General features: G+C 40.5%; 1 protein-coding gene across 1 annotated transcript; it reads right to left on the bottom strand.

Moving 5' to 3' along the window:
- Window positions 1–988: 988 nt before the first annotated feature.
- LOC106561904 (zinc transporter ZIP1) lies at window positions 989–18,276 on the bottom strand. The gene is made up of 4 exons (XM_014126236.3): window positions 17,873–18,276; window positions 13,742–13,872; window positions 12,321–12,635; window positions 989–3,031 (listed from the first exon to the last, which is right to left on the bottom strand). The coding sequence occupies exons 1-4, from the start codon at window positions 17,985–17,987 to the stop codon at window positions 2,678–2,680; spliced, it is 915 nt and encodes a 304-aa protein (XP_013981711.1). The 5' UTR covers window positions 17,988–18,276; the 3' UTR covers window positions 989–2,677.
- Between the last annotated feature and the right edge of the window lie 8,506 nt (window positions 18,277–26,782).

Here is a 26,782-nt window from a genome sequence, read left to right as displayed (position 1 = left end):
GGCTCAATAATAAGGCATAGCCTTTTAATCAACTCATTAAAATTATGGCTAATGCTCCACTAGAAATTACACTATACAGAATAAATCCAATCAGTAAACATTGTAGTTACAGGCACAGACAGGCAGGTCTAATGTAAGTACAGTTACACTAGGCTACCTGCCATTTTGGGTGGCAGGTAGCCTAGTGGTTAGAGCGTTGGGCCAGTAACCAAAAGGTTGCTAGATCGATTCCCCGTGCTGACAAGGTAAAAATCTGTTGTTCTTCCCCTGAACAAGGCAGTTCTGTTCTGAGGCTGTCATTGTAAATAAAAATTTGTTCTTAACTGCCTAGTTAAATATATATATAGTACTTAACTTATACCTGGTTGTGATGTCAAATTACACATTTAAAATTGTATATGCAATCTGTAAACCTCATTACCCAAGATGACCATTTTATCACGCTGTTATTCACATTATTTTATTACTATTATCAAAACGTTTGTTTGAAATTGTTCATCCCACAAACTGCTTCAATTGTAATGTGACAATGTGTACTTACACTGCACAGGAGGCTGCTGAGGGGAGAACGGCTCATAATAATGGCTGGAATGGAGAAAATGGAATGGCATCAAACACATAAAAACCACATGTTTGATACAATTCCACTAATTTCGCTCCAGCCATTACCACAAGCCCGTTCTCCCCAATTAAGGTGCCACCAGCCTCCTGTGCTACACTATACAGGTTTGGGGACATTTAGGCTGCATTTACAGACGAATTCAGATCTTTTGCCTATAATTGGGCAAAATATTAGAATTGGGCTGCCTGTGTAAACGCAGCCTTAGACCATCCAGTTATTTCACGACACAAGTCACAGGCTGACGATCACTGAATCTCAATTCTGCCAGCCTGCCCACCTACTAAAAATAAAACCCCATGTTTCTCTTAGTAATCATTATGAGAGTGCATGTTCCAAAAGCATACAAAATAGACACACTAAACAAAATCATAGTCAACTTGTTTAATCATTATTTTACTGCAACAGTGTCAGAGAAGATTGGAGGAGTAAGAGGAAGCTGAGGGTCACTTGTGATAGTGTTGTTATAAACTTGAAGCCTTGTTAACACAACAGAAACATGACTCATGGCTGGGGTATGGAAACTATCAACACAATGAGGAACAGAGTCAGGAAAACACATGCTTTAGTTGAACTTAACCTCATAATCTCTCTTTAAATATTATGGTCTCTAAAAAGTAATCAGACTATTGCTCTGTATCAAACTCGTGATGTGGCAGTGACAATACACTCTCTCGATTGCATCATGTCGATTACGAAAGGAATGATGCCTCCACGCAAAAAGTGATGAGGTAAAAACTACATATACCAAGATGGTGTTTTAACACAAGTGTCTCTCCATCCAAATATCTCACATGTAAAATAATAGATTGTTGACATTTATCATTGATATACTTAGGTACATTTAACACATCTGTTGATTTCTCAGACAATATTGTGAGATTCCATGCAATGTCTTAAAAAAAGAAATACTGTAAAATGTTGGTCACAACCTGCCCAGGGACTGCGGTTGAAAATTAGCCTGTTGGCTAAAACCGGCACTTTTACTGAAACGTTGATTAATGTGCACTGTCCCTGTAAAAATAAAATAAACTCAAACAATGTTTTCTCTTTGCATATTATTCAACAAGGTGAAACATCTGTCGATGTGCCCTTGCGCAAGGCACTTAATCCTAATTTGCTCCAGGGGCACCATACTACTATGGCTGACCATGTAAAACACATTTCATTGCAGCTATCCGCTGTTTGATAATATAAACAGCTTTACTCATTTGTAAGGCATAATATAGTTCAAGGTGAAAACAATTTGTTCCTCAAGAGCGATAAAACATTTAATACTTCAACTTAACTGTGGAGGCTGCAAAATAGTGCTCACATCCAAAAGTGTAATCATGACACAATTGACATTTTAACCTGTATACATAAAGAGATATTGATGCAACAGATTAATTTGACTATTAAGAGATGTTAGTCTGAGTACGCATCTTTTTAGCTAACATTCCAATCCTTGCCACACCTGTCATTTGCCAAAGAGACCAGGCAATCATGTCAGTTTGAACAGCTCTTTTTTTCAGTGATCCTCAGTTATGTGAAAAAGACTACAAACAGCAATTGTTGAAGAATATAATAAGAACCACTGGTATGTATGCCACAGAATAAAAACAATCAATATTGCCACATTGTGTACTTATTATTTTCCCAGTGCTAAAACAATCAAATTAAGAAGTAGAACCTAACTAAATATAATCTATTTGAAATCATTAAAAGTCCTTAAATGTAAGACTGTCTTACCATCCTTGGCTGTGAACTTAAAATCTATGCTAAAAGCAGTATAAAAAAAAAACCAATGAGTATCACAACCTTAAAAACCAAAAAACTGAGTAAGAACAGCTGTGACCCTCAAATAAAAAAAAGTGGCACACGGGCGCAGCCAGTCACAGGCACAGTAATCTCCCCTGCACACACCCTGCAGTAAAACCGTACCGTTTTTTAATGTTGGCCGTATCCCTGAGACACCTCCCCTCATGGCGACCCTAGTACACAACATCAAGTAACATGACTCCTATCAGCCACACCTATATTTCTGCTAGGTCAGTTGCCCCAGTGGGTGACATGCTCTCAACCCAGGAAGGTGAGGCCCGCCATGACGCTGAAGCCTAGCAGAATGAAGAACACCTTGAGCAGCTGGTTCTCTGGGGAGTTCAGCTCGTGAGGCAGGATCTCCATGAAGGTGATGTAAATAAAGGTCCCGGCCGCCATCCCCTCCAGGATGGCCTGGATCAGAACGCCTGCCGCCAGCTGGGCCTCGATAACCCCGATGCCCACTGCAATGCCCAGTGGAGACATCATGGCGAAGACGCCCACGTAGGCCGCAACCCACATGGGCGGGACTTCGCTTTGCACCAGCTTCACCGATAGGCTGAACACGATGATGCTCTTGTGGACCACAATGGCAATGCAGATCTCTAATACCTGGATAGGATGGAGAGAAAACTAGATTAAATTAGGTAAAATTCCTCTCCTACTTCCTTTTCCTCATTGCAGTAAGATGAAGAAAGCTGTATAAATATCAACACAAGCTGTATAAATTACACGTCATTTATAATTCTTTGAAGTCGATAAAAACAGGTTAGCTTAAATAAATCACTTCAAGCCAGATAAGTCTTTGATCAACCAAAGAAAGTAGTTTAAAAAAGGACAAATTCCAAAGTTAATAAAATAGTCAGATGTTCAGACTTCAAAAGTAGTCTAATATCAAATTAAGTTCACACCCAGCAAATGGGCCAAAACAAGGAGGGACATACCTGAATTTGTCCAATAAGAAACACTTGTTTTTTTCCTTTGGCTATGTTTAGTTTCTGCAACATATTTTTGCTACGGTGTCTAATGAATACGACCTTGCTATATAGTCCACAATCCTAAATAAATGGAAAATAAAATAATTTCCAGATTTCCTATGCTCTTTTCCATTTGAGGTTGAGGCTATAGCTGGTCTACACAACCGATTACATAGTCAGTCATGACGAGTCAACATCCTGTTTAAGATCTGAAAATGTGACAACTTCTGATTTGAATGTAATTTCCCTTTATCAGTTACTTTCCTGTCTTTCCTTCTCTTCTTTCTACCACACGTGAATCAATGTGTCAGCAACTTGCATGCATTTATAGTGTATTGATTTATAAACTCAGAAAAAAAAAAAGAAACGTCCCTTTTTCAGGACCGTCTTCCAAAGATAATTCGTAAAAATCCAAATAACTTCACAGATCTTCATTGTAAAGGGTTAAACACCATTTCCCATGCTTGTTCAATGACCCATAAACAATTAATGAACATGCACCTGTGGAACGGTCGTTAAGACACCGACAGCTTACAGACAGTAGGCAATTAAGGCCAGTTATGAAAACTTAGGACACTAAAGAGGCCTTTCTACTGACTCTGAAAAACACCAAAAGAAAGATGCCCAGGGTCCCTGCTCATCTGTGTGAATGTTCTTTAGGCATGCTGCAAGGAGGCATGAGGACTGCAGATGTGGCCAGGGCAATAAATTGCAATGTCCGTACTGTGAGACGCCTAAGACAGCGCTACAGGGAGACAGGATGGACAGCTGATCATCCTCGCAGTGGCAGACCACGTGTAACAAAACCTGCACAGGATCGGTACAGCCGAACATCACACCTGCAGGACAGCTACAGGATGGCAACAACAACTGCCCGAGTTGCACCAGGAACGCACAATCCCTCCATCAGTGCTCAGACTGTCCGCAATAGGCTGAGAGAGGCTGGACTGAGGGCATGTAGGCCTGTTGTAAGGCAGGTCCTCACAGGCATCAACGTTATCTATGGGCACAAACCCACCATCGCTGGACCAGACAGGACTGGCAAAAAGTGCTCTTCACTGACGAGTTACGGTTTTGTCTCACCAGGGGTGATGATCAGATTTGCGTTTTTCGTCAAAGGAATGAGTGTTACACCGAGGCCTGTACTCTGGAGCGGGACCGATTTGGAGGTGGAGGGTCCGTCATGGTCTGGGGCAGTGTGTCACAGCCTTATCAGACTGAGCTTGTTGTCATTGCAGGCAATCTCAACGCTGTGCATTACAGGGAAGACATCATCCTCCCTCATGTGGTACCCTTCCTGCAGGCTCATCCTGACATGACCCTCCAGGATGACAATGCCACCAGCCATACTACTCGTTCTGTGCGTGATTTCCTGCAAGACAGGAATGTCAGTGTTCTGCCATGGTCAGCGAAGAGCCTGGATCTCAATCCATTGAGCACATCTGGGACCTGTTGGATCGGTGAGGGCCATTCCCCCCAGAAATGTCCAGGAACTTGCAGGTGCCTTGGTGGAAGAGTGGGGTAACACCTCACAGCAAGAACTGGCAAATCTGGTGCAGTCCATTAGGAAGAGATGCACAGCAGTACTTAATGCAGCTGGTGGCCACACCAGACACTGACTTACTTTTGACCCCCCCCCCCCCCTTTGTTCAGGGACACATTCAATTTGTTAGTCACATGTCTGTGGAACTTGTTCAGTTTGTCTCAGTTGTTGAATCCTGTTATGTTCATACAAATATTTACACGGTAAGTTTACTGAAAAAAAACCGCAGTTGACAGTGAGGACGTTTTTTTGCTGAGTTTAGTAAAATATCTCAGGATCTTGTCATTAGAATCAGCTGACTTGGTGCATGGTGTGTGAGTGACTTTATACTAAGGATGCGAGAGAAAGTGCATGGAAATCATGCATGGGTCTCACTTCCCTCTGCTTCTAAACCTCCTGACACTATGGGTGATTGGAAAGAATTTTCCTAGGGCTTCCTCCTAAGCACAGCAAACTTTCACTATGCTTTTGTGATGGAAAGAGACTTCCCTGAAAACCAACAAAGGACAATACAGTGAAAAGGAGAACTATGAAGATAAAGTCCAAGAGCACATCACATGAAAAGCACAAGTTAGAAACACGTACTTAAATTCCCCCCCCCCCCAGATAGAAATAACAATTCTCAATGTACAACTTGATAAGAGCTTTGATAAATTCTAGGTAAATAAGTAACTTTTTGGGGAATTGTAAAATATATAATTATTAGATTTAAAAAAATAATCACTGGAGACAAATGTGAAGCCAATCATATGGCAGCAACCTGCATAATGAGATCTTCAGTTTCTTGGCAATTTCTCACATGGAATGGCTTCATTTCTCAGAACAAGAAGAGACTGATGAGTTTCAGAAAGTTCTTTGTTTCTGGCCATTTTGAGCCTGTAATCGAACCCCCAAACACTGATGCTCCAGATACTCAACTAGTCTAAAGGCCAGGTTTATTGCTTCTTTAAATCAGAAGTTTTCAGCTGTGCTAACATAATTGCAAAAGGGTTTTCTAATGACCAATTAGCCTTTTAAAATTCTAAACTTGGATTAGCTAACACAAACATGCCATTGAACACAGGAGTGATGGTTGCTGATAATGGGCCTCTGCAGATATTCAATTTTAAAAAACAGCAGTTTCCAGCTACAATAGTCATTTACAACATTAATGTCTACACTATTTCTGATCAATTTGATATTTTAAAATTGACAAAAAAAAGAATTTCAAACTGACCCCAAACTTTTGAACGGTAGTGTATATGTTTAGTCCCTATTTCGTTGTCTTTAGCGGATTTAATTTAGAAAAAGACGATGTTTTTCACTCACGAACCTGCAGCCACTAGCTAGCTTGTCAGTTGACATTCGAAGTATGCGCCGTTCTGCCGCGGAGCAGTGCCACAGAGTTCTATTGATGAGTGATCACTTGATATTCCATTCACTCCAAAACATGCTAAATTCTCAGAGTAAATTGGGGTTTCAAAATTGTAGACATGGGGTTTGGACTATTGTTTTTGACACTATTCTTGATTTTTTTGGACATATTTGAATAAACCTAATGATTTAATCACTTTATGGGTTAACATCCTAAAGCCTATATCTGAATAACTTGTAAATATGAAGTTATTTCAGAATGAAAGTTACCTGGCTAGCGTATCATGTTTTGTGACATTAGTCATCTCTAGTTTTTATTATTATTTACCTTTATTTCAACAGGGAAGTCATATTGAGACTAGTCTCTTTTACAAATGAGCCCGGCACAATACAAAAACAGGCAAGTATAGATCAACATAAATATAGACAATATACACATTAAGATACAGAACAGTCAATTAAAATAAACATTAATTACAAAAAAATCCTGTGTCAGCTGTCTGAATTGCGCTACGGACTTCAAAGCATGATATAGGTGTATTTATGCAGTTAAACAAATGTATCTGTGCATTTGAACATCTTCAAAAGAAACTACCGGTAGTTAGATAATGTATTGTCCCTTATTACATGCTTGTGTTCTCTATGGTGCACTCGTTCGTTCGTGAGCAGGCTGCTCGTTCTAAATAGTCAAATCTAATCTGTTGGAAACAGTGGCAGCATGTGCAGCAGTGGTCATTCGTTTTTGACATGAAAAAGTGAAATGGGTGCATTTATTCAAATGCACAGATCGCTTTATATAAACTGTTTTTTTTACACAGTTACATTACAGCCTTATTCTAAAATAGATTTTAATTTTTTCCCCCTCAAGCTACACACAATACCTCATAATGGCAAAGCAAAAACAGAACTTGAAAATGTTGCTAATATATTTACATAAGTATTCAAACCTTTTACTCAGTACTTTGTTGAAGCACCTTAGGCAGCGATTACAGCAGCGAGTCTTCTTGGGTATGATGCTGCATGATTGGCACTCCTTTATTTGGAGAGTTTCTCCCATTCTTCTCTGCAGATCCTCTCAAGCGCTGTCAGGTTGGATGGGGAGTGATGCTGTAGATATTTTCAGGTCTCTCCAGAGATGTTTCATCAGGTTCAAGTCCAGGCTCTGGCTGGACATTCAGAGACTTGTCTTCCCGGAGCCACGCCTGCATTGTCTTGGCAGTGTGCTTAGGGTCGCTGTCCTGTTGGAAGGTGAACCTTCGCCCCAGTCTGAGGTCCTGAGCAGGTTTTCCTCAAGAAACTCTACTCCGTTCAGCTTTACCTCAATCCTGACTAGTCTCCCAGTCCCTGCCACTGAATAACATCCCCACAGCATGACGCTGCCACCACCATGCTTCACCGTAGGGATGGTGCCAGGTTTCCTCCAGACCTGATGCTTGGCATTCAGGCCAAAGAGTTCAATCTTGATTTCATGAGACCAGAGAATCTTGTTTCTCATGGTCTGAGAGTCTTTAGGCACCTTTTGGCAAACCAAGCGGGCTGTCATGTGCCTTTTATTGAAGAGTGGCTTCCATCTGGCCACTACCATAAAGGCCTGAATGGTGGAATGCTGCAGAAATGGTTGTCCTTCTGGAAGGCTCTCCCAACTCCACAGAGGAACTCTAGAGCTCTGTCATAGTGACCATCGGGCTGTTTGTCACCTCCCTGACCAAGGCCCTGCTACCCGACTGCTCAGTTTGGCCGGGTGGCCAGCTCTAGGAAGAGTCTTGGTGGTTCCAAACATCTTCCATTTAAGAATGATTGAGGCCACTGTGTTCTTGGGGACCTTCAATGCTACAGAATTTTTTTGCTACCCTTCCCCAGATCTGTGCCTTGACACAATCCTGTCTCAGACAATTCCTTCGACCTCATGGCTTGGTTTTTGCTCTGACATGAACTGTCAACTGTGGGACCTTATATAGACAGGCGTGTGCCTCTCCATATCAAAATGTGTTTGGACCCCAGAAAGAGCAGCTGCTTTTGCTGTTTTTATACCTCATCTTATGCTTTTGTTCACATTATGCCATGAGGCTGAGAGAATTTCCTGCAATTCTAGGGCAGAGCCCCACCTGTTTCGAGCACCACACTTAATTTTTTACCTATCAAAATACATATTTTTGGGGTGGGCTTGCCTGTTTTGCTTGTTATTTTGGCATTAATCTATCACATATCAGTTTGCAAACAATGTTAAAAAAAAGGGGGAAAAAAGGCATTGAGTTAATAAAGCCACATAAACACGGTCTATTTTTGGCTTTCTTGAGTAAAGCAGCTCCAAAACACAGGTGTTTCAGCCTAGCTAAAGTGCTTTCTGTGGTGGTGGAGTAAGCCAGCAGAAAATAGAGTGATGCACCTGATTGGCTCAGTTGTCATGACTGGCTCAGTTTTCTGTCAGTCATGGGACAGTACGTCATCCCCAATTCTAAGATTAGAGCTAAAAAAATGTTATCCCCTTGGGTTCTGCCATAGAGTTATATTAGAAGTGCCCATCCAAGAAGGCTCAAGGTCATTGGCCACAGATATGTCATTCTATCTACAGTAGCTTTGATTGACTGATCATGTCAACATCTTACTTTAGCTAGCAGTCATCAGTTGTCATGAAGTCGACAATCTACTGGAAAATCCTTGTCATATGAAGAGAAATTATAGATAAAACGTATCGGTGCCCATCGGCCATTGTACATAAAGATTACACAACAAGTTGGAAATCGCAAATTCAACAATGAGTCGTTTGGAAGCAATCAGTGGCTAACTGCAAGCGTTGTAAAGAAACCACTAACGTTAGCCTGCTATTCAATGGAGTGGCTGTCCCCCCCCCCGAGTTTCCACCATAAATCCAGAGAATACCTGACTTTGATGACAAAGTTTGATGACATTTGCCCACAAAGGACCGCTACACCTACTTCACAAGGTGAGTCCAAAAATGTATTGTATGCTGCTGCTTAAATGATGTAATATGCAAGGTTGAAACATATACAGTAGTTAAGAAAGTCATATTAAGTATGTTGTGTAGTAAGCTGCTAGTAGCCAAATAATTGTCTTTTTTCACCAACGCAGTATTGTAAACACATAACGTTAGTGGTGGCGCTTGGCTTGCATGTGCAAATTCAGCACACACAACATTCTATAATAGAATTATGTTATTTGACAAATTAAAAGCTTAACGTGTCAAATAGTGTTATATGACGTGCATCTTTTTTGACACGCAAAGACCTAAACAGCGTTCAATGTGCCTCACCCTAATAATTATCTATTGTCACCTCTTAAATTTCACCTACTGTTCTAACTTGGTGGTGCACAAATAGCCTATAACCTGTTGTAGAGAAATGTAATCGTCGAATATTGTAAAAGCTTTTGTCGTCTGTTTATATGCCCAATTTATTTATCCTATGGTTCTGACCGGTACAGGGAGTACACTGTAAGAACGGCCCATGTTCTGAATTCTGTCGCTGTACATTTCAAAAGTGCTGAACAAATAGTTATATTGACAACGTCCGTCGTCACTTACTCATTAGTGTCTTAATCGAAATGGATTGCCCCTCACCCGCTTGTCGCCCCCTTATGCCATAATTTGTACATCTCAATTGTCAGCAGAAACCACATTTGTTTAAGCAAGTCTGCCATATCAACTGTTTTTTTTTTAAAGGCAGTAAATGAGGCTGAATGAACTGTTTCACTGACAGACAAGGCTCCACTGAAAGCCAGGTTTAGCAGTGGTAAGGTGTTGGGACAGCTTTATGTAGGCCCTAACAGTTTGTGGGCACCGTTTGTCACCGTGATAGTGCAATTAATGTATTATTTAGTGTTGTGTAGTGGCTTTGCTGGCATGCATTTTACTTTTTTTGTTGCCCCACCAAGATTTACATGGTAAAATCACCACTGGAATGGTCCCACCTGATCTTGCCTCCTCCAACTGCCTTCAATCTTTGAAGACATGTATTCTCATTGTTAGAGCGCCCACTTGAGCATCTGGTCAATATAATAGATCATCTGTGGCTATAAGGACATGCCTGGTGCCCAAAATTGATGACACATGTCGCGCAGCGAGAGTTGAGTGGGGACAAACGAATTTGGTTCAGTCAGCCGTCATAATGAGCCCTACCCAGCTAGCTAGTTTATGCTTGTGGCTAGAAATGACAGCAAGAATTTGGAACATGTCTGCCGAAGTTGGGACTGTTCAGAATCAGTCTTTTTATTGGACTACAAAAGCAATAAATGTGCTTTAGCGGTCACCCTAGCCTGATATTAGCTACTAAACTTAAGTGATATCCAGATTTTCTTAACATCATACCATCCTTCTCACATCCTATGATTTACGGTATTACTGGCATAGCCCACAAGGGGCGCTAAATGCAAGAAAAGCCCATTTAGCCTCTACTACCAGAACGCTAACAAAATTTGCACAAACTAGTAGCAAAATCTCAAACTAATCTTACGAAAAGCAAAGACAGGCAAACCCAGCTCAAAGTTATACAAGCATAGCTAGTAGCTACCAAATGTCATTTTCAGTGAGTGTGGACATTTACAAGCGAACGAGAGAAACTGTGCAAATGAATAAAAAGTTTTGATGCAGGCTTTACTGAAGGAATAGCAGCATGTGTACACAGAGCAGAGGGGTGAAGAACGGAGAAGGGAAAAAAAGCGCTAGTAGGAAGCACAGGGAATAACTTATCCAGAGCTCTTTGACATGTCTTTGACAAAAATATAAAAACACAACATGTTTCATGAGGTGAAATAAAAGATCCCAGAAAAAACATATTTCTCTCAAATGTGTTTACATCCCTGTTAGTGAGCATTTCTCCTTTGTCAAGATAATCCATCAATTTGCCAGGTGTGGTATATCAAGAAGCTGATTAAACAGCATGATCATTACACAGGTGCACCTTGTGCTGGGGACAACAAAGGCCACTCTAAAATGTGCAGTTTTGTCACAACACAATGCCACTGATGTCTCAAGTTGAGGGAGCGTGCAATTGGCATGCTGACTGCGGGAATGTCCACCAGAGCAGAATTTGTCAATACATCCAACCGGCCTCACAACCGCAGACCACTTGTATGGCGTTGTGTGGGCGAGCGGTTTGCTGATGTCAACGTTGTGAACAGACTGCTCCAGGGTGGCGGTGGGGTTATGGTATGGACAGGCATAAGCTATGGACAATATACAGAATTGCATTTTATCCATGGCAATTTGAAAGCACAGAGATGCATACCGTGACGAGATTGTGCGGCCCATTGTCATGCCATTCATAAGCCCGCCATCACTTCATGTTTCAGCATGATAATCCACGGCCCCATGTTGCAAGATCTGTACACAATTCTTGGAAGCTGAAAATGTCCCAGTTCTTACATGGCCTGAATACTCACCAGACATGTCACCCATTGAGCATATTTTGGATGCTCTAGATCGACATGTACGACAGCATATTCCAGTTTCCACCACTACCCAGAAACTTTGCACAGCCATTGAAGAGGGACAACATTCCACAATCAACTGCTGGATCAACTCTATTCGAAGGAGATGTCGCGCTGCATGAGGCAAATGGTGATCACACCAGATACTGACTGGTTTTCTGATCCATGCTCCTACCTTGTGACTAACAGAGATATATACATACATACATACATATACCCAGTCATGTGAAATCCATAGATTAGGGCCTTATGAATGCATTTCAATTGACTGATTTCCTGTAAAACAGTACAATCTTTTAAATTGTTGCGTTTATATTTCTGTTCAGTATAAATAATACAAATTGTATTTTCATTTGAAGAAAAAAGTAGTTGAATATTATTGGAATGCATTTGAAAATACACTTGAAAAGAAGTGGCATGCAGTTGCAATGTATGGGTGCATTTGTTTTAGCTGACCCAGTGCCACAGGTGGGCAGAGATTTCACTTTTATGACCAACAAAATGGTCTAATATGTTCCCCGGGCAAGCTAAAACTAATGGACCTATTGCGCAATTTAAGTACAGATTGCTCTCCAGCACCTACCTTTGAGTCTGTGGTCTGCAGCCCGATGGCCAGGCCCTCAAACACAGAATGGAGGGAGAGTGATAAAAAGAGCATGAACGAGCGAAAGGAGGAGTGGGCCTGGAGGTCCATGTGGACGTGGTGGGCACTACCCTCCAGGTCGGTGGACGCGGCTTTACCCTGCCCATGGCTGTGCCCTTTGGCTCGCATCAGAGGTGCTCTCTCCTGGTCTGACCCTCGCATGGCATCTTGTCTGCAGTTCAGAACAATCCTCTCCACAATGAGCACAGTGAAGAAGCCTGCAGCCATGATGAACTCCGGGAGGGGGAAGCTGGTCTGTTTGAGAGAGGTGAAAACAACCAAAAGTAGGAGTTCTGTTTAAATAAACACCAAGGATAAGGGATATACACACACACACACACCCGTTCAAAAGTTTGGGGTCACTTAGAAACAACCTTGTTTTTTAAAGAAAAGCACATTCTGTCCATTAAAATAACACCAAATTGATCATAAATACAGCGTAGACATTGTTAATGTTGTAAATGACTATTGTTGCTGGAAACGGCAGATTTTTTTATGGAATATCTACATAGGCCCATTATTAGCAACCATCACTCCTGTGTTCCAATGGCACGTTTTGTTAGCTAATTAATTTTAAAAAGGCCAACTGATTATTAAAGACCCTTTTCCAATTATGTTAGCACAGCTGAAAACTGTTGTTCTGATTAAAGAAGCAATAAAACTGGCCTTCTTTAGACTAGTTGAGTATCTGGAGCATCAGCGGGTTCGATTACAGGCTCAAAATGGCCAGAAACAAAGAACTTTTTTCTGAAACTCATCAGGCTCTTCTTGTTCTGAGAATTGAAGTTATTCCATGCAAGAAATTACCAAGAAACACTGTGTCCTACTCCCTTCAGAGAACAGCGCAAACTGGTTCTAACCAGAATAAAAGAGTGGGAGGCCCCAGTGCATAACTGAGCAAGAGGACAAGTACATTAGAGTGTCTAGTTTGAAAAACTGACGCCTCAAGTCCTCAACTGGCAGCTTCATTAAATAGTACCTGCAAAACACCAGTCTCAACGTCAACAGTGAAGAGGCAACTCCAGGATGCTGGCATTCTAAGTGATCCCAAATTTCTAAGTGACCCCAAACTTTTGAACAGTAGTGTATATCATAAGTAAGTAGTCCTTAACACATCACCAGGTATTGAACCTGTGGATTAATGGTAATAATTTCTGTACTAAGTAGCACATTTCCCCATGTGGGAACACTGTTTTACAGATGCAATAAAACAAAAGTATGACAGTTATATTTATTATAACTCTTAATACATTGGTTTGTGCCATGGATAGTCATATAGCTTTTGTCATTTTACAAAGGGGATGGGAGTGTGTTCAGGTAATGATTCTTTGTGATGTTGCTGACAGACAGAATACACTTACGTCCACCCTCCGTGCGGCCAGCTCAGCATTCATGTCTGACAGATAGTCTGGGATGATGTCCAATAGACAGGCAGCCAGGAAGACGCCTCCGGCAAAACAGCTGATGAAACTCAAGACCACCCGATGGGTTTCTACATGATACAAAACGCTACTGTTTAATGCTCAACATAACCCCAGGGTCTGTCTTTCCCTGACCATGTGACCTGACCAGGAACAACTTTGGGCCCATATCAAATGAACTGTTAATGAACCCAGAGCTCTTCCTATTCAGGTCACATGGTGGGGTTAGAATAATAAATACAAAAAACCTGACCCTAGCAATATACAGTGCCTTCAGAAAGTATTCACACCCCTTGACTTCTTCCCCCAAAAAATGTTAGCCTGAATTTAAAATAGATTGACATTTTTACAACTTTATCAATTAAAAGTTGAAATGTCTTGAGTCAATAAGTATTCAAACTCAATTTTTCAGATGAACTACATGTTCACTCAAACAGTTCTCCAATCGAATGTGTTCCCGCATATAAATAGGCATTTGGATTGATATGGATTTGACGTTTAAAATAAAAAAAACACATGAGCTGGTTAAGCTAAGCTAAGATTTAAAAAGTTGGCATTTTCTACAGTAGGAAGCATTTTATTCAGTCAATCTTTTTATCTGTTCTTGATTATGGTGACATTCTATCAAAGAGCAGCTGCTACTACTCTTAAACCTTTGGATGCCATCTACCATAGTGCCCTCTGTTTTGTTACAGGTTACAGTTGATCACTGCATCCTTTATCAAACGGTTGGCTGGACTTAGCTAGAGACCTGTAAATCTCTACATTACTCCTTTTTGTTGACAATGCCCTACTTCAGCAGCAAAGGTAGATAAGACGGAAGTAGACACTGGAGTTGCCTAACCCGTTCAAAGGATTGGTTAATGGCTACCTGACTGAAGTTGTCTGTTTAACTTAAGTTGTGAATCAAGGAAACTATGGATTTCTTTCAGTTAATGTGACATAAGCTGTGATATGAATAATGTGTGATTATCTGATGACTGAATCATTTCATCTGACTTATGGGTCTAAATCAGCTGTTAACCAGTCAGAAAATAAACACCTTATGGAGATACCACTAACTGATCAAAAAAAAAAAAAAAAAAAAAAATTGAAGTGATCAAGAAGTGCAATCAAACACTCTGGGAGCACTGAAATGAAACAGCCATGATAGCTCCTAATGTCACCCTCTGCTTAGGAAAAAAAAAGAGAAGCAACAGAGATAATCATCTTGCAGAGACCTGAAGGAAGTATTGAGCACCATTGTACAAACACAGAAGTGAAAACAACTCATCAGCAAATCAGCCATTGCAAAACAAAAACTGTCTTAATATGTGGCTGAAGGGATAGTAATGGCCCATACAATTTAGGCACACATTAAACAAACAGTCTCTAATCACAGTAAATGTTATGGTCCTTCATTGTTTTAGTAATGCCCTGAGTCATAGTGTATAATATATATATATATATAGGCATTCGGACATACAGAGACTGCTGGGCCTAAAGAGAAAGTTAAAAGCAGGGGTATATTCACTAATAACCAAACTGAGGCAAATAGGCTGAAACTGGGAGGGACCAAACTGAACTTTTTTTTAAATGGTTGCTCAATGTTTATAAGAGGTTTGATTTCTGTCTACAAATGACATGTATTATTACTAGTTTCCGTTGCAAAAAGTTACGGTTTGCACTAATACATTGACCTCTGACCCTAAGCAGGGCTGAGTTCAGTCTTTTTTTAAACTTTCTGGAACGTTCAATTGAACGGAAATGTTGCTGTACTGAACGACCAGTTGAAAAATGGGGAGGGTTTGGTTTGTGAACGCTGTCAGCATGGCCCACATGGCCACTGCCCTTTAAATGCATCTCTCATTGCGTCAAGCCACACCTACCAAACAGACCTCAAAGTTTGTTCAAGAACGTTTTGGGGAAACGTGTCATTCAGTAAACTTTTCTGCAACGTATCAAACATTCAAGTGAACTGAATGCACCTCAGTTGAAAAACAGGGAGGGGATGTGTTATGGCTTGGGGAATCCTGTCAGCTTGGCCACTTCCCTTTAAATACGCCCTTCATTGCTTCAAGCCACACCCACCAAATGGGAGCAAACGTGCTTCAGTCTGTTCAAGAAGGTTTTGGGGAAACGTGTCATTCAGTACAAACCCTTCCGCAACGTAGCAAACTGAACGCACCTCAGCTTTTGTTTCGCTTCCACTGAAGGTCTGTGGGTTGAGTGTTCACTGGAATGTGCCATCTTAATTAAGGGGCTTTATCCCTGTCAGGCGACTCTAGTCCAGTGGTATTCAAAGCTAGCGGCCCTGGAGAACTGCAGTGGGGTCACCAGTAACTGTATTTTTAGGAGTACAGATTATTGTATGGGACAATGTACAAATGTTAAGAAAGACCAGAAAATAAAATTGTAAATGTATTTATTGGTTTCTTTTGATTTTTAAGGTTATTTGTTGATGTAAATCTAAATTTACCGATTTTTTGGGTGGGGTAAGGTTGGGAGAAATTCTAGTAAAAAATAATAATAAATGGGGTCCCCAGAAATTCTGGCAGAAAATAATGGGTTCCCCACTGAAAAAGTTTGAATACCACTGTTCTCGTCTGTCTCCTTGGAGGAGACTCAATGATTTCTCATCATAAGAAATCAATTAAGTAAATTTGCTAATCTAGGCCTAAATCAATTATGCAAATGGAATAATTAAGCAATAAATCCCAAGGGGGTGTGGTTTATGGCCAACATACCAGAGGACTGTTCTTAGGGACTACGCAACGCGTAGCCCTTAGCCGTGGTATATTGGCCATATATCACAAACCCCAGAGGTGCCTTATTGCTATTATAAACTGGTTACCAACGTAATTAGAGCAGGGAAAATAAATGGTTTTGTCATACCCATAACATACGGTCTGATATACCATGGCTGTCAGCCAATCAGCATTCAGAGCGCAAACCACCCAGTTTATAATACATCGCACACTTCTCAAGTAAAATAAGATCATTTTGAGATAACACCATTGTTACCTACAGGGGTTGGAACTTGTTCAGGAAAAAGAAGCAAAAACTGTAAAAGAACCAAAAAAATTGAGGAACAGAACCAGTACTGATAATTAAAGTGATCAATACTGTTCTGGAACAGAACTGTTATTTTAAAAGTCTGGGAACTGGTTACAATGTTATGTCAAATAAATGTTTGTCACATTCGACAAATAAAAAATGTGCTTACTTATGAGCCCTTAAAAAAAACAAATATTACATTGTTGTTTATTAAGAATAAGTAATGTTGTTTCCTAAATAGACTAACTCGGTACTGGTAACCCTTGTATATAGCCTCATTGTGTTACTATTTTTATTTTCATCCATTTTTTAAATAAAAATTATAACTCTGCAGTGGGTTAAGGGCTCGTAAAAAAAAGAACTCTTCAAGACAGTGTGGTGAAGGCACAACAGCGCCTCTTCAACGTCAGGGGGCTGAAGAAATGTGTCTAGGCCCCTAAGACCCTCAAACCTTTACAGATGCACAATTGACAGCATCCTGTCGGGCTGTATCACCGCCTGGTGATGTATCACCGCCTTTCGGTTACTGGCCCAACGCTCTAGGCTATCTGCCGATCAACCAAACCTAAACTATTCAGTTTCACCAAAATAACGTTCGCAGCAGAGGCATATCCAATATATCTAGGAACAATACTTTCCTTTGCTATAGAATAAGCGTTTAAAACACGTTTTTCAATTCCCGCCTGTAAAAGTGGGAGATTGCCTGGTATTTTACTCACGTGACCGAGAATGGACTACATGGCAGCCCACACAGGCGGAAAATGGGACACCCTGGGTAAAAACGTGTTTTATACGCTTATTTGATAGCGTAGTACACATCTAACACGAATCGTAAGTATTTATTCTTATAGATGGTAGATATGCATCTTGTTGACGGGAAGCGTTGAAACCGAATAGTCTAGGTTTGGTTGATGAAGGAAGGGACGCAACGAGCCATCTGGCTTGTTGTGGGAAACAGCAATTGCATACGGGGTTACAGCATGAGACTAGCTAGTTAGTAATTATATCATTTGTAGGTTACCTACTGAAACTTACCTGTCCCACTGGTTTCTCTGAACCACTTCATCCGAGCAGGAATAAATCCGAAAAATAGCGTCAGGAGCAACAAACCCACGAGGGCACCTATTTTCACCTGTAACAAGTAGTCCATCTCGATTTGTTACTACCGGACAGAATCAAAACTGGCTGTTTTGGGATAAGCCTAGCAAATAGCGATTTAAATAAACGAACCGTGAAGGCAATGAGATGAATACGCCATACGAACAGGTTTGCGTTACTGAAAAACCTACGCTATTCGAAAACTCATATCCCTGCTACACTGGCAATTTCAGAAGCTAATTATGCGCCTGCTAGATACATGTTTACACTGTCATGCAAGTTGTTGGAGGACTTTGCGCTAGTAGTCTTCTGAGCAGTGTTGCAAACACATTTTCAGGATAAGTGGTTAGAGGCAGGTTGATTTGTTGCTAAAAGTTGCTAAATGACGTTGTGATGGCATTGCGTGATAACGTAAAACTGCGTCATTACGTGGAATACACAATAACGCTACTCGAGTTGACTGGCCATCTCGGCAAAAAAATATGATTTTGTTCAGGTACAGACTCCCACTGTTTTCTGTACAATTTTGATTGAGACATGTTGATTGATGTTGTAAGCTCTGTTCAAGATCAAACATTCGTGACCAACTATATTCATTGGGTGTGTCTAGTCGAACCCGTACTACTGCTGCTGCAGTCAGCCAACAATGATTTGCAATTTACTGAAATTGCTGCTGGCCTGTTGCTGACATCACTCACAATGCACTTTTGCAGCCAGGCACGTGTGTTGTGACTGAGTGTGACAGAGAAAGTCGTTTGTCATTTAGATGGCAAATGCATGCATTTTAGCGTTTGAGTCACTTTTTCAAAAGTTACTAAAAGTTCCAAATACATTTATAAAAGTAGCTAAAATTGTTGCTAGGTGCTTTTTGAAAAAAAAAGTTGCCAGGGTAGTCTGAAAAGTTGCTAAATCTAGCAATAAAATCACTGCTTCTGACCGCAGCACAAATGACGATCACGTTATATGGTAATGAGGGAACTTTAAATAAAAACCCGCATTTCGAAACATTGTAATATAGATAACTCGTTAAAAAAACGGTTTTTTTTTTTTTATCTGCCATCGTGTGCCAGCATAATATCATGCTGCTAGGAGAACGGTAATGATATTCGTATCCTCTTCCTGGTAGCCACGCCCACTATGATAATTTTAAGAATACAGTACGATTTTCTTACACAGCGCAGCTGATTGCGGAGTCCATAGAAAGTTACGAATCCTTCCTAGGCAAAGGATGAAGCCTGACTTGATTCTTGTGACCAAATGGGGAAATGTAATCAATGATAATGTCTCACACCATACAAGGCCTACTAGGAATGTGGTGCCTTTCTTAGTGTGTTCCACAATGTTTTATATATTTTCCATGGTAGGCCTAGTTCTTGATGTTACACAACTTAATGGAAGCTCAGATTCATGACTATTCACATGTACAGACCCAGCAGTGCACCTACTAGCGTTCCCAGTTCAAAGGCACTCAAATCAAAGCTTGATGATTATTTGAATCAGCTGTGTAGTGCTAGGGCATAAACGCCCCTCTTATCGAATTGTTCTGTTAAAATAAAGACACCTGAAGTTGCCTAACCCGTTCACGTGATTGGTTACTCGAGGTTCCTATGGCAGGGATGGGAGACTCCTAGCCTCTGCAGGAGTTGTCACACTTTTTCTCAATCCCAATGAAACAATTACATTCTAAACTGAGGTCATTATTAGTTGATTATTAGAGTCAGGTGCGTTAGTTGGGGCAAAAGTGTGACACCTGTGAGGCCTTGAGTTTCCCAAGCTTACATGCTGACCAGACCGGACACGTTGCCAGTGTCGCAAAATACATTTAGAACCATGTTATTCAATTATTGCACCCACACTGCTCGCGTTCGCCAACGAGCGTCTGCGATGCCAAGGGCTAAAATAGAACTCCTTTCTATTTCTGACTCAGATCGTGCTGCAAGTCCTGCCTCACCCATCACCTCATTGATTTATAGAAGCAGGTACCCACGTGCCATCTCCTCATTGGTTTATAGAAGCAGGTACCCATCTCCTCATTGGTTATACCCACGTGGGTGATTGAAAGACGAACTGTTTTGCCAGTTGTCGTGGTAATACTATGAAAGTTTAGATGTGATCACAATATAAGTTCAAAGATGAAAAAGCCTGGAAGGAGGAGAGTTGACTAGAAACGATTCGGTTGGCCGTTTTATGTGTGGATTAATTGTCGGAATAGAGGACCTTGTGCATTTCAGGTAAAATAACAACTCAATGTTTATATCCCAGGACAAATTAGCTAGCAACAGCAAGCTAGCTAAATAGGACAAATTAGCTAGCAAGTGCAAGCTAACTAGCTAAATTGCCATACATGTTTAATGCTTTTCGACCTGTCCCCAAATTAATGTAATTGGTTCAGAGTTTGTTTTGATATTTTAACCTGTGTGTTGTGATCGTGTTTGGTGTATGGGGACAAAATAAATTTATGCACGCGCGCAGCCGATTTGGGTTCCGTGTTAGGGTCTCCATCGAACTAGGTAAATCTGCTTTTAATTTTTCCAGATTGCTGGAACACAATTCAAAATAAGTTTCTTCTAGATGTTCTGGTGCTTTTCAGGCAATTAAGTATTGATTGGGGACTTATTTTTTTTTGATTCCCATGACTATGTTTTTGTATTTTAATGTGTATTTGTTGTATTATTATAAGGGGCCTAGGTCTCAATGTCTTCCCTGTTAAAATAAAGATGAAATAAAAATGTCAAGGGTTAACCTGTCACCTCCCCTTCATCTACACTGATTTAATTGGATTTAATCAGTGACATCAATAAGAGATCATAGCTTTTGCCTGAATTCACATGTTTAGTCTGTCATGGAAAGAAGTGTTCATAATGTTTTGTACAGAGTGTGTAGCTGGCTCATTTGGATGTGTATTCTACCTGTGATCCAAAATCAAATGTTACATGCTAGGACAAGGAGACTTCATGATATTACTTTGTCTTTACACATCTATTCACTACTGGCCACTACCCATCAAGTACTGAGCAAATGTCCAAATTAACAAAATTCCCTGCATTTGCATTGCGAATGTTGCTTTGATGGATACCAGACACGTGACATGCAACGTTCAAGTGTCATACAAAGTGGGTAATGTTGAACCCCCAACTCCTGTCTGTCACTCACCCATTTAAATATCTTAAACATATACAGTTGAAGGTGTGGTCTGTACCTTGTGAATATTCCCTTTTGATAGCACAAATATTCCCATTTGTTCTCTCTGCTATAAAATATAGTTGTTTTTCAGAATTACTGCCACTGACATGTTAATGTCTGAGCCTACAGCCCACTAACATTTGATCAGTCAGGGTCCTGCACACACCGACAGTACACTCTTCTCCCCGCCCCCACTTACTTATACACATACAATTCAAAGAAGATCTAAGTCTGTATTCACAAAGTGTCTTAGGGTAGCATTGCTGATCTAGGATCACTGATCAGATCAGCAATCAGGTCCCTATGTAGTCAGCAGATGCAGCTGCTGTTTCAGCACTGAGGACTGGACACGTGATCAACTTCCCATTATAGGAAAAGTCACATGTTATCGTGGAGATGACACAATTTGTCTTTTAATATTGAATTGATGACATTTTATTATAGGGAATATCATTCTGATTCAAACTCCTCACACCTGTTTCTTGGGCCACAGTGCCGAAAATGATTCCAAAAATGTATTTTGTCCATGCCCTTGCCTATACACACACTTAGGTTATTGTTAATGACAACCAAAGAAATGTGTGCTTCGGCTATAAACAAAGATTCTTGGCATTCTTAAGAAAAAGGCCTATTCAAGTAAGTTAGTAGCTTTGAAAGTCCTCAGGGTGGCAGTAGCGAGCAGGAGTTATTCTTGGAGTCCATTTGAGACCCTTGACTTTTTCCACATTTTGTCGTGTTACAGCCTTTATTTTAAAATGTATTCAATCTACACACTACCCCATAATGACAAAGCAAAAACTGCGTTTTAGATTTTTTTTTGCAAATCTATAGCATTTATAACACTTTAGAGAAGCTTTTTATTACATGTGACTTGTCATATAAAAGACTACATAGAGGGATCCAATCAATGATCCTAGATTAGCAATGCTACCCTGTGAATACAGACTTAAGATCTTCCTTGAATTGTATTTGTGTAAGTAAGTGGGGGAGGAGAGTGTCCTACAGGTGTGTAGCCTGGCTGGTCATTTGGTAGTGGGCTGTAGCCTCAGGCCTTTGCATCTTATCTGACCCCTCCCCTCCCCTCTCTTCTTTATTTTATAGCAGAGACAACAAATGGGAATATTTGTGCAATCAAAAGGGAATATTCACAAGGTACAGACCACACCTTCAACTATATGTTTAAGATATATAACCTGTCTGGGCTAGGGGGCAGTATTTTCACGGCCGGATGAGAAAACGTACCCAATTTAAACAGGTTACTACTCTGGCCCAAGAATATGCATATTATTAGTAGATTTGGATAGAAAACACTCTGAAGTTTCTAAAACTGTTTGAATGGTGTCTGTGAGTATAACAGAACTCATATGGCAGGCAAAAATCTGAGAAAAAGTCAACCAGGAAGTGGAGGATCTGAGAATTGTAGTTCTTCTTTCTAGTCCCTTTCGAAACTACAGTATCCGTGGGGTTACGTGCACTTCCTAAGGCTTCCATTGGCTGTCTAAAGCCTTCAGAAAGTGGTTTGAGCATTCTCCTGTCACTGGGCAGATAATAGGAGCTCAGTTTCTGAGTGGACTGCCTGGCAACAAAGGGATTGGATATGCGTGGTCACGCTGTTCCTTCTTTTTCTCCTTGAATGAATACGCTATTGTCCGGTTGGAATATTATCGCAATTTTACGTAAAAAATACCATAAAGATTGATTTTAAACAGCGTTTGACATGCTTCTAAGTACGGTAATGGAACATTTGGACTTTTCGTCTCTGGTTCCGCGCTCGCGTGTTATGCCTTTGGATAAGTGATATGTACGCATGAACAAAACGGAGGTATTTGGACATAAATATGGATTATTTGGAACAAAAACAACATTTATTGTGGAAGTAGCAGTCCTGGGAGTGCTTTCTGACGAAGATCAGCAAATATTTCTAATACTAATTCTGAGTTTAGGTTGCCCCAAACTTGGCGGGTGTCTGTAAAACTCACCGTGATGGCTGAGCTATGTACTCAGAATATTGAAAAATGTGCTTTCTCTGTAAAGTTATTTTAAAATCTGACACAGCGGTTGCATCCAGGGGTAGTCTATCTATAATTCTTAAAATAATTGTTATATATTTTGTCAACGTTTATGATGAGTATTTTTGTAAATTGGTGTGCACATTCACCGGACATTTTGGTGGGAATACATTTTCTGAAAATCACGCACCAATGTAAAATGCTGTTTTTGGATATAAATATGAACTTTATCGAACAAAACATACATGTATTGTATAACATAATGTCCTAGGAGTGTCATCTGATGAAGATCGTCAAAGGCTAGTGCTTCATTTAGCTGTGTTTTGGGTTTTATTGACACATGTCCTTGCTTGGAAAATGTCTGTGTGATTATTTTTGTCTATGTACTCTCCTAACATAATCTAATGGTTTGCTTTTGCTGTAAAGCCTTTTTTTAAATCGGACAATGTGGTTACATCAAGGAGAAGTGTATCTTTAAAATGGTGTAAAATAGTTGTATGTTTGAGAAAGTTGAATTATGACATTTTGTTGTTTTTGAATTTGCCGCCCTGATATTTCACTGGCGTCCCACGTAGCCCATAGAAGGTAATGGATTTGAGTGACAGACAGGAGTTGGGGGCTCAACATTACCCACTTTGTATGTGTAACAGGTTTGGTTATGTTTCCACTTGCCTCTAAAGAAAGGTGTATTCAATGTTCAGGCATTCTTATTGATTGGTTCAACTCTGATGACAATAAGGCATGTTGTGATTGGCCCCGCATGTAGATAGGGGAAGATCGCGAACGTCAGGTCTCCCCAGTATGAAAATGTGATGCAAGGGGTAGGTCACTTTCTGAATACTGTTTTCTATTTTCTATTTTACAATGTGTACAAGTTTGCTGTACATTACTTATTTATACATGTGTGGGTATATGGTACCTGTTAGGGATTGAGGGGCTTTCTGGGATGTGCTTTGGCATATGATTGCTGTAAATAAGTGTGTTAGCTAGCATACACCGATGTAATGGTCACATAAGCCCACTGCTAACGCAGTTGTTTTCATGCTACAGATTTTACCATTGACAGCCATCAATATCGTTAAGCCCTGCACAGCTAACGTGCTGTTTCCTATTTAACAACTGGTATTTACACATGTTATATTTTGTATTGTATTTTGTTAACCCAGTATGAAAATGTGATGCTGGGGATTTTACCATCGACAGCCATCAACATCGTTAAGCCCTACACAACTAACGTGCTGTTTCCTATTTAACAACAGAAATAAATAATGCTCAACTGGGACCACTGGCAGAGGGTGATTTATTTGGACAAAACACAACGCAAGGAGAGTACGATTTACATCTGTTACATATGACACTTGAAATTTGCATGTCACGTGACTGGATCAAAACCAGTCATATCTAACATCCATAAAGCAACATTCAGGGAATTTCATTAATTTGGACATTTGCTCAGTACTTGAAGGGTGAATAGAAAAACTCTCACAAGAGACCTCTTGAAAGTGATAGCACATTACTGCCATCGAGTGGATGAAAAATGGTACAACAGGTTATTCTGTAAATACAGTCGTGGCCAAAAGTTTTGAGAATGACACAAATATTAATTTTCACAAAGTCTGCTGCCTCAGTTTGTATGATGGCAATTTGCATATACTCCAGAATGTTATGAAGAGTGATCGGATGAATTGCAATCAATTGCTAAGTCCCTCTTTGCCATGCAAATGAACTGAATCCCCCAACAACATTTCCACTGCATTTCAGCCCTGTCACAAAAGGACCAGCTGACATCATGTCAGTGATTCTCTCGTTATCACAGGTGTTAGTGCTGAAGAGGACAAGGCTGGATTTGAGTTCGAATAACAGTCCGGAAGCTTCAAAAGGAGGGTGGTGCTTGGAATAGTTGTTCTTCCTCTGTCAATCATGGTTACCTGCAAGGAAACACGTGCCGTCATCATTGCTTTGCACAAAAAGGGCTTCACAGGTAAGGATATTGCTGCCAGTAAGATTGCACCCAAATCAACCATTTATCGGATCATCAAGAACTTCAAGGAGAGCGGTTCAATTGTTGTGAAGAAGTCTTCAGGGTGCCCAAGACCCAGCAAGCGCCAGGACCGTCTCCTAAAGTTGATTCAGCTGTGGGATCGGGGCACCACCAGTACAGAGCTTGCTCAGAAATGGCAGCAGGCAGGTGTGAGTGCATCTGCACGCACAGTGAGGCAAAGACTTTTGGAGGATGGCCTGGTGTCAAGAAGGGCAGCAAAGAAGTCACTTCTCTCCAGGAAAAACGTCAGGGGCAGACTGATATTCTGCAAAAGGTACAGGGATTGGACTGCTGAGGACTGGGGTAAAGTCATTTTCTCTGATGAATCCCCTTTCCAATTGTTTGGAGCATCCGGGAAAAAAGCTTGTTCGGAGAAGACAAGGTGAGCGCTACCATTAGTCCTGTGTCATGCCAACAGTAAAGCATCCTGAGACCATTCATGTGTGGGGTTTCTTCTCAGCCAAGGGAGTGGACTCACTCACAATTTTGCCTAAGAACACAGCCATGAATAAAGAATGGTACAAACACATCCTCCGAGAGCAACTTCTCCCAACCATCCAGGAACAGTTTGGTGACGAACAATGCCTTTTCCAGCATGAGGGAGCACCTTGCCATAAGGCAAAAGTGATAACTAAGTGGCTCGGGGAACAAAACAGCGATATTTTGGGTCCATGGCCAGGAAACTCGCCAGACCTTAATCCCATTGAGAACTTGTGGTCAATCCTCAAGAGGCAGGTGGACAAACATAAACCCACAAATTCTGACAAACTCCAAGCATTGATTATGCAAGAATGGGCTTCCATCAGTCAGGATGTGGCCGAGAAGTAAATTGACAGCATGCCAGGGCGGATTGCAGAGGTCTTGAATAAGAAGGGTCAACACTGCAAATATTGACTCTTTGCATCAACTTCATGTAATTGTCAATAAAAGCCTTTGACACTTATGAAATGCTTGTAATTATACTTCAGTATTTCATAGTAACATCTGACAAAAATATCTAAAGACACTGAAGCAGCAAACTGTGAAAATTAATATTTGTGTCATTCTCAGAACTTTTGGCCACGACTGTACACTACAATTCAGCCATATGAGACTTGACGCAGGATTAATAATGGTAACTTAAACCCATGTCAGATTTAAGAATATTGGATACCTTATTGTACATAAAATACCAGCACATGCATCATAATACGGCCAGTGTCAAAGTTTTTACACTTCATCAAAAGTGATTTACCTTACATTTTTAAACAGGCCTACAAACAGGAAATGCTAGCTGAAGTGGTGGTGACTGCATTTGGCCAATAGTGAATAGATTTGTAAAGACAAAGTAATATCAATCTCATTTTGTCTTCGCTATGTAACTTATAAAATATTTTATCACAGGTAAAATGTAGCAATTACATTCACTTATTACTTACCAAGAGAAGGGAGCTACATAGTACTCATAGTAGTAGCCATGTAGTTATCGAACAGTACATTTAATATCCCCAAAAAAGGTTGCATTTGTAGCCTACAGTTAAACATCTGTTAACTTTGTTTATTCCACTTGCTTTGGCAATTAAAAATTAACAGTTAACACTCTCCCTTGACAATCCTTATAGTTCATTCACATAT

The sequence above is a fragment of the Salmo salar genome, chromosome 11, assembly GCF_965601325.2.
Source record: "Salmo salar chromosome 11, fSalSal1, whole genome shotgun sequence".
In the NCBI taxonomy this organism is placed as follows: Eukaryota; Metazoa; Chordata; class Actinopteri; order Salmoniformes; family Salmonidae; genus Salmo; species Salmo salar.
This window is presented reverse-complemented; position numbering and strand designations above follow the sequence as displayed.

Excerpts from the sequence above, each read along its gene's own strand:
- LOC106561904 (XM_014126236.3), bottom strand. The coding sequence starts at position 17,987 with ATGGACTACTTGTTACAGGTGAAAATAGGTGCCCTCGTGGGTTTGTTG. Across the intron at positions 12,636-13,741 it reads TGGCCGCACGGAGGGTGGAC|ACCAGCTTCCCCCTCCCGGA; the intron begins GTAAGTGTATTC and ends TCTCTCAAACAG. Across the intron at positions 3,032-12,320 it reads TGCAGACCACAGACTCAAAG|GTATTAGAGATCTGCATTGC; the intron begins GTAGGTGCTGGA and ends CATCCTATCCAG.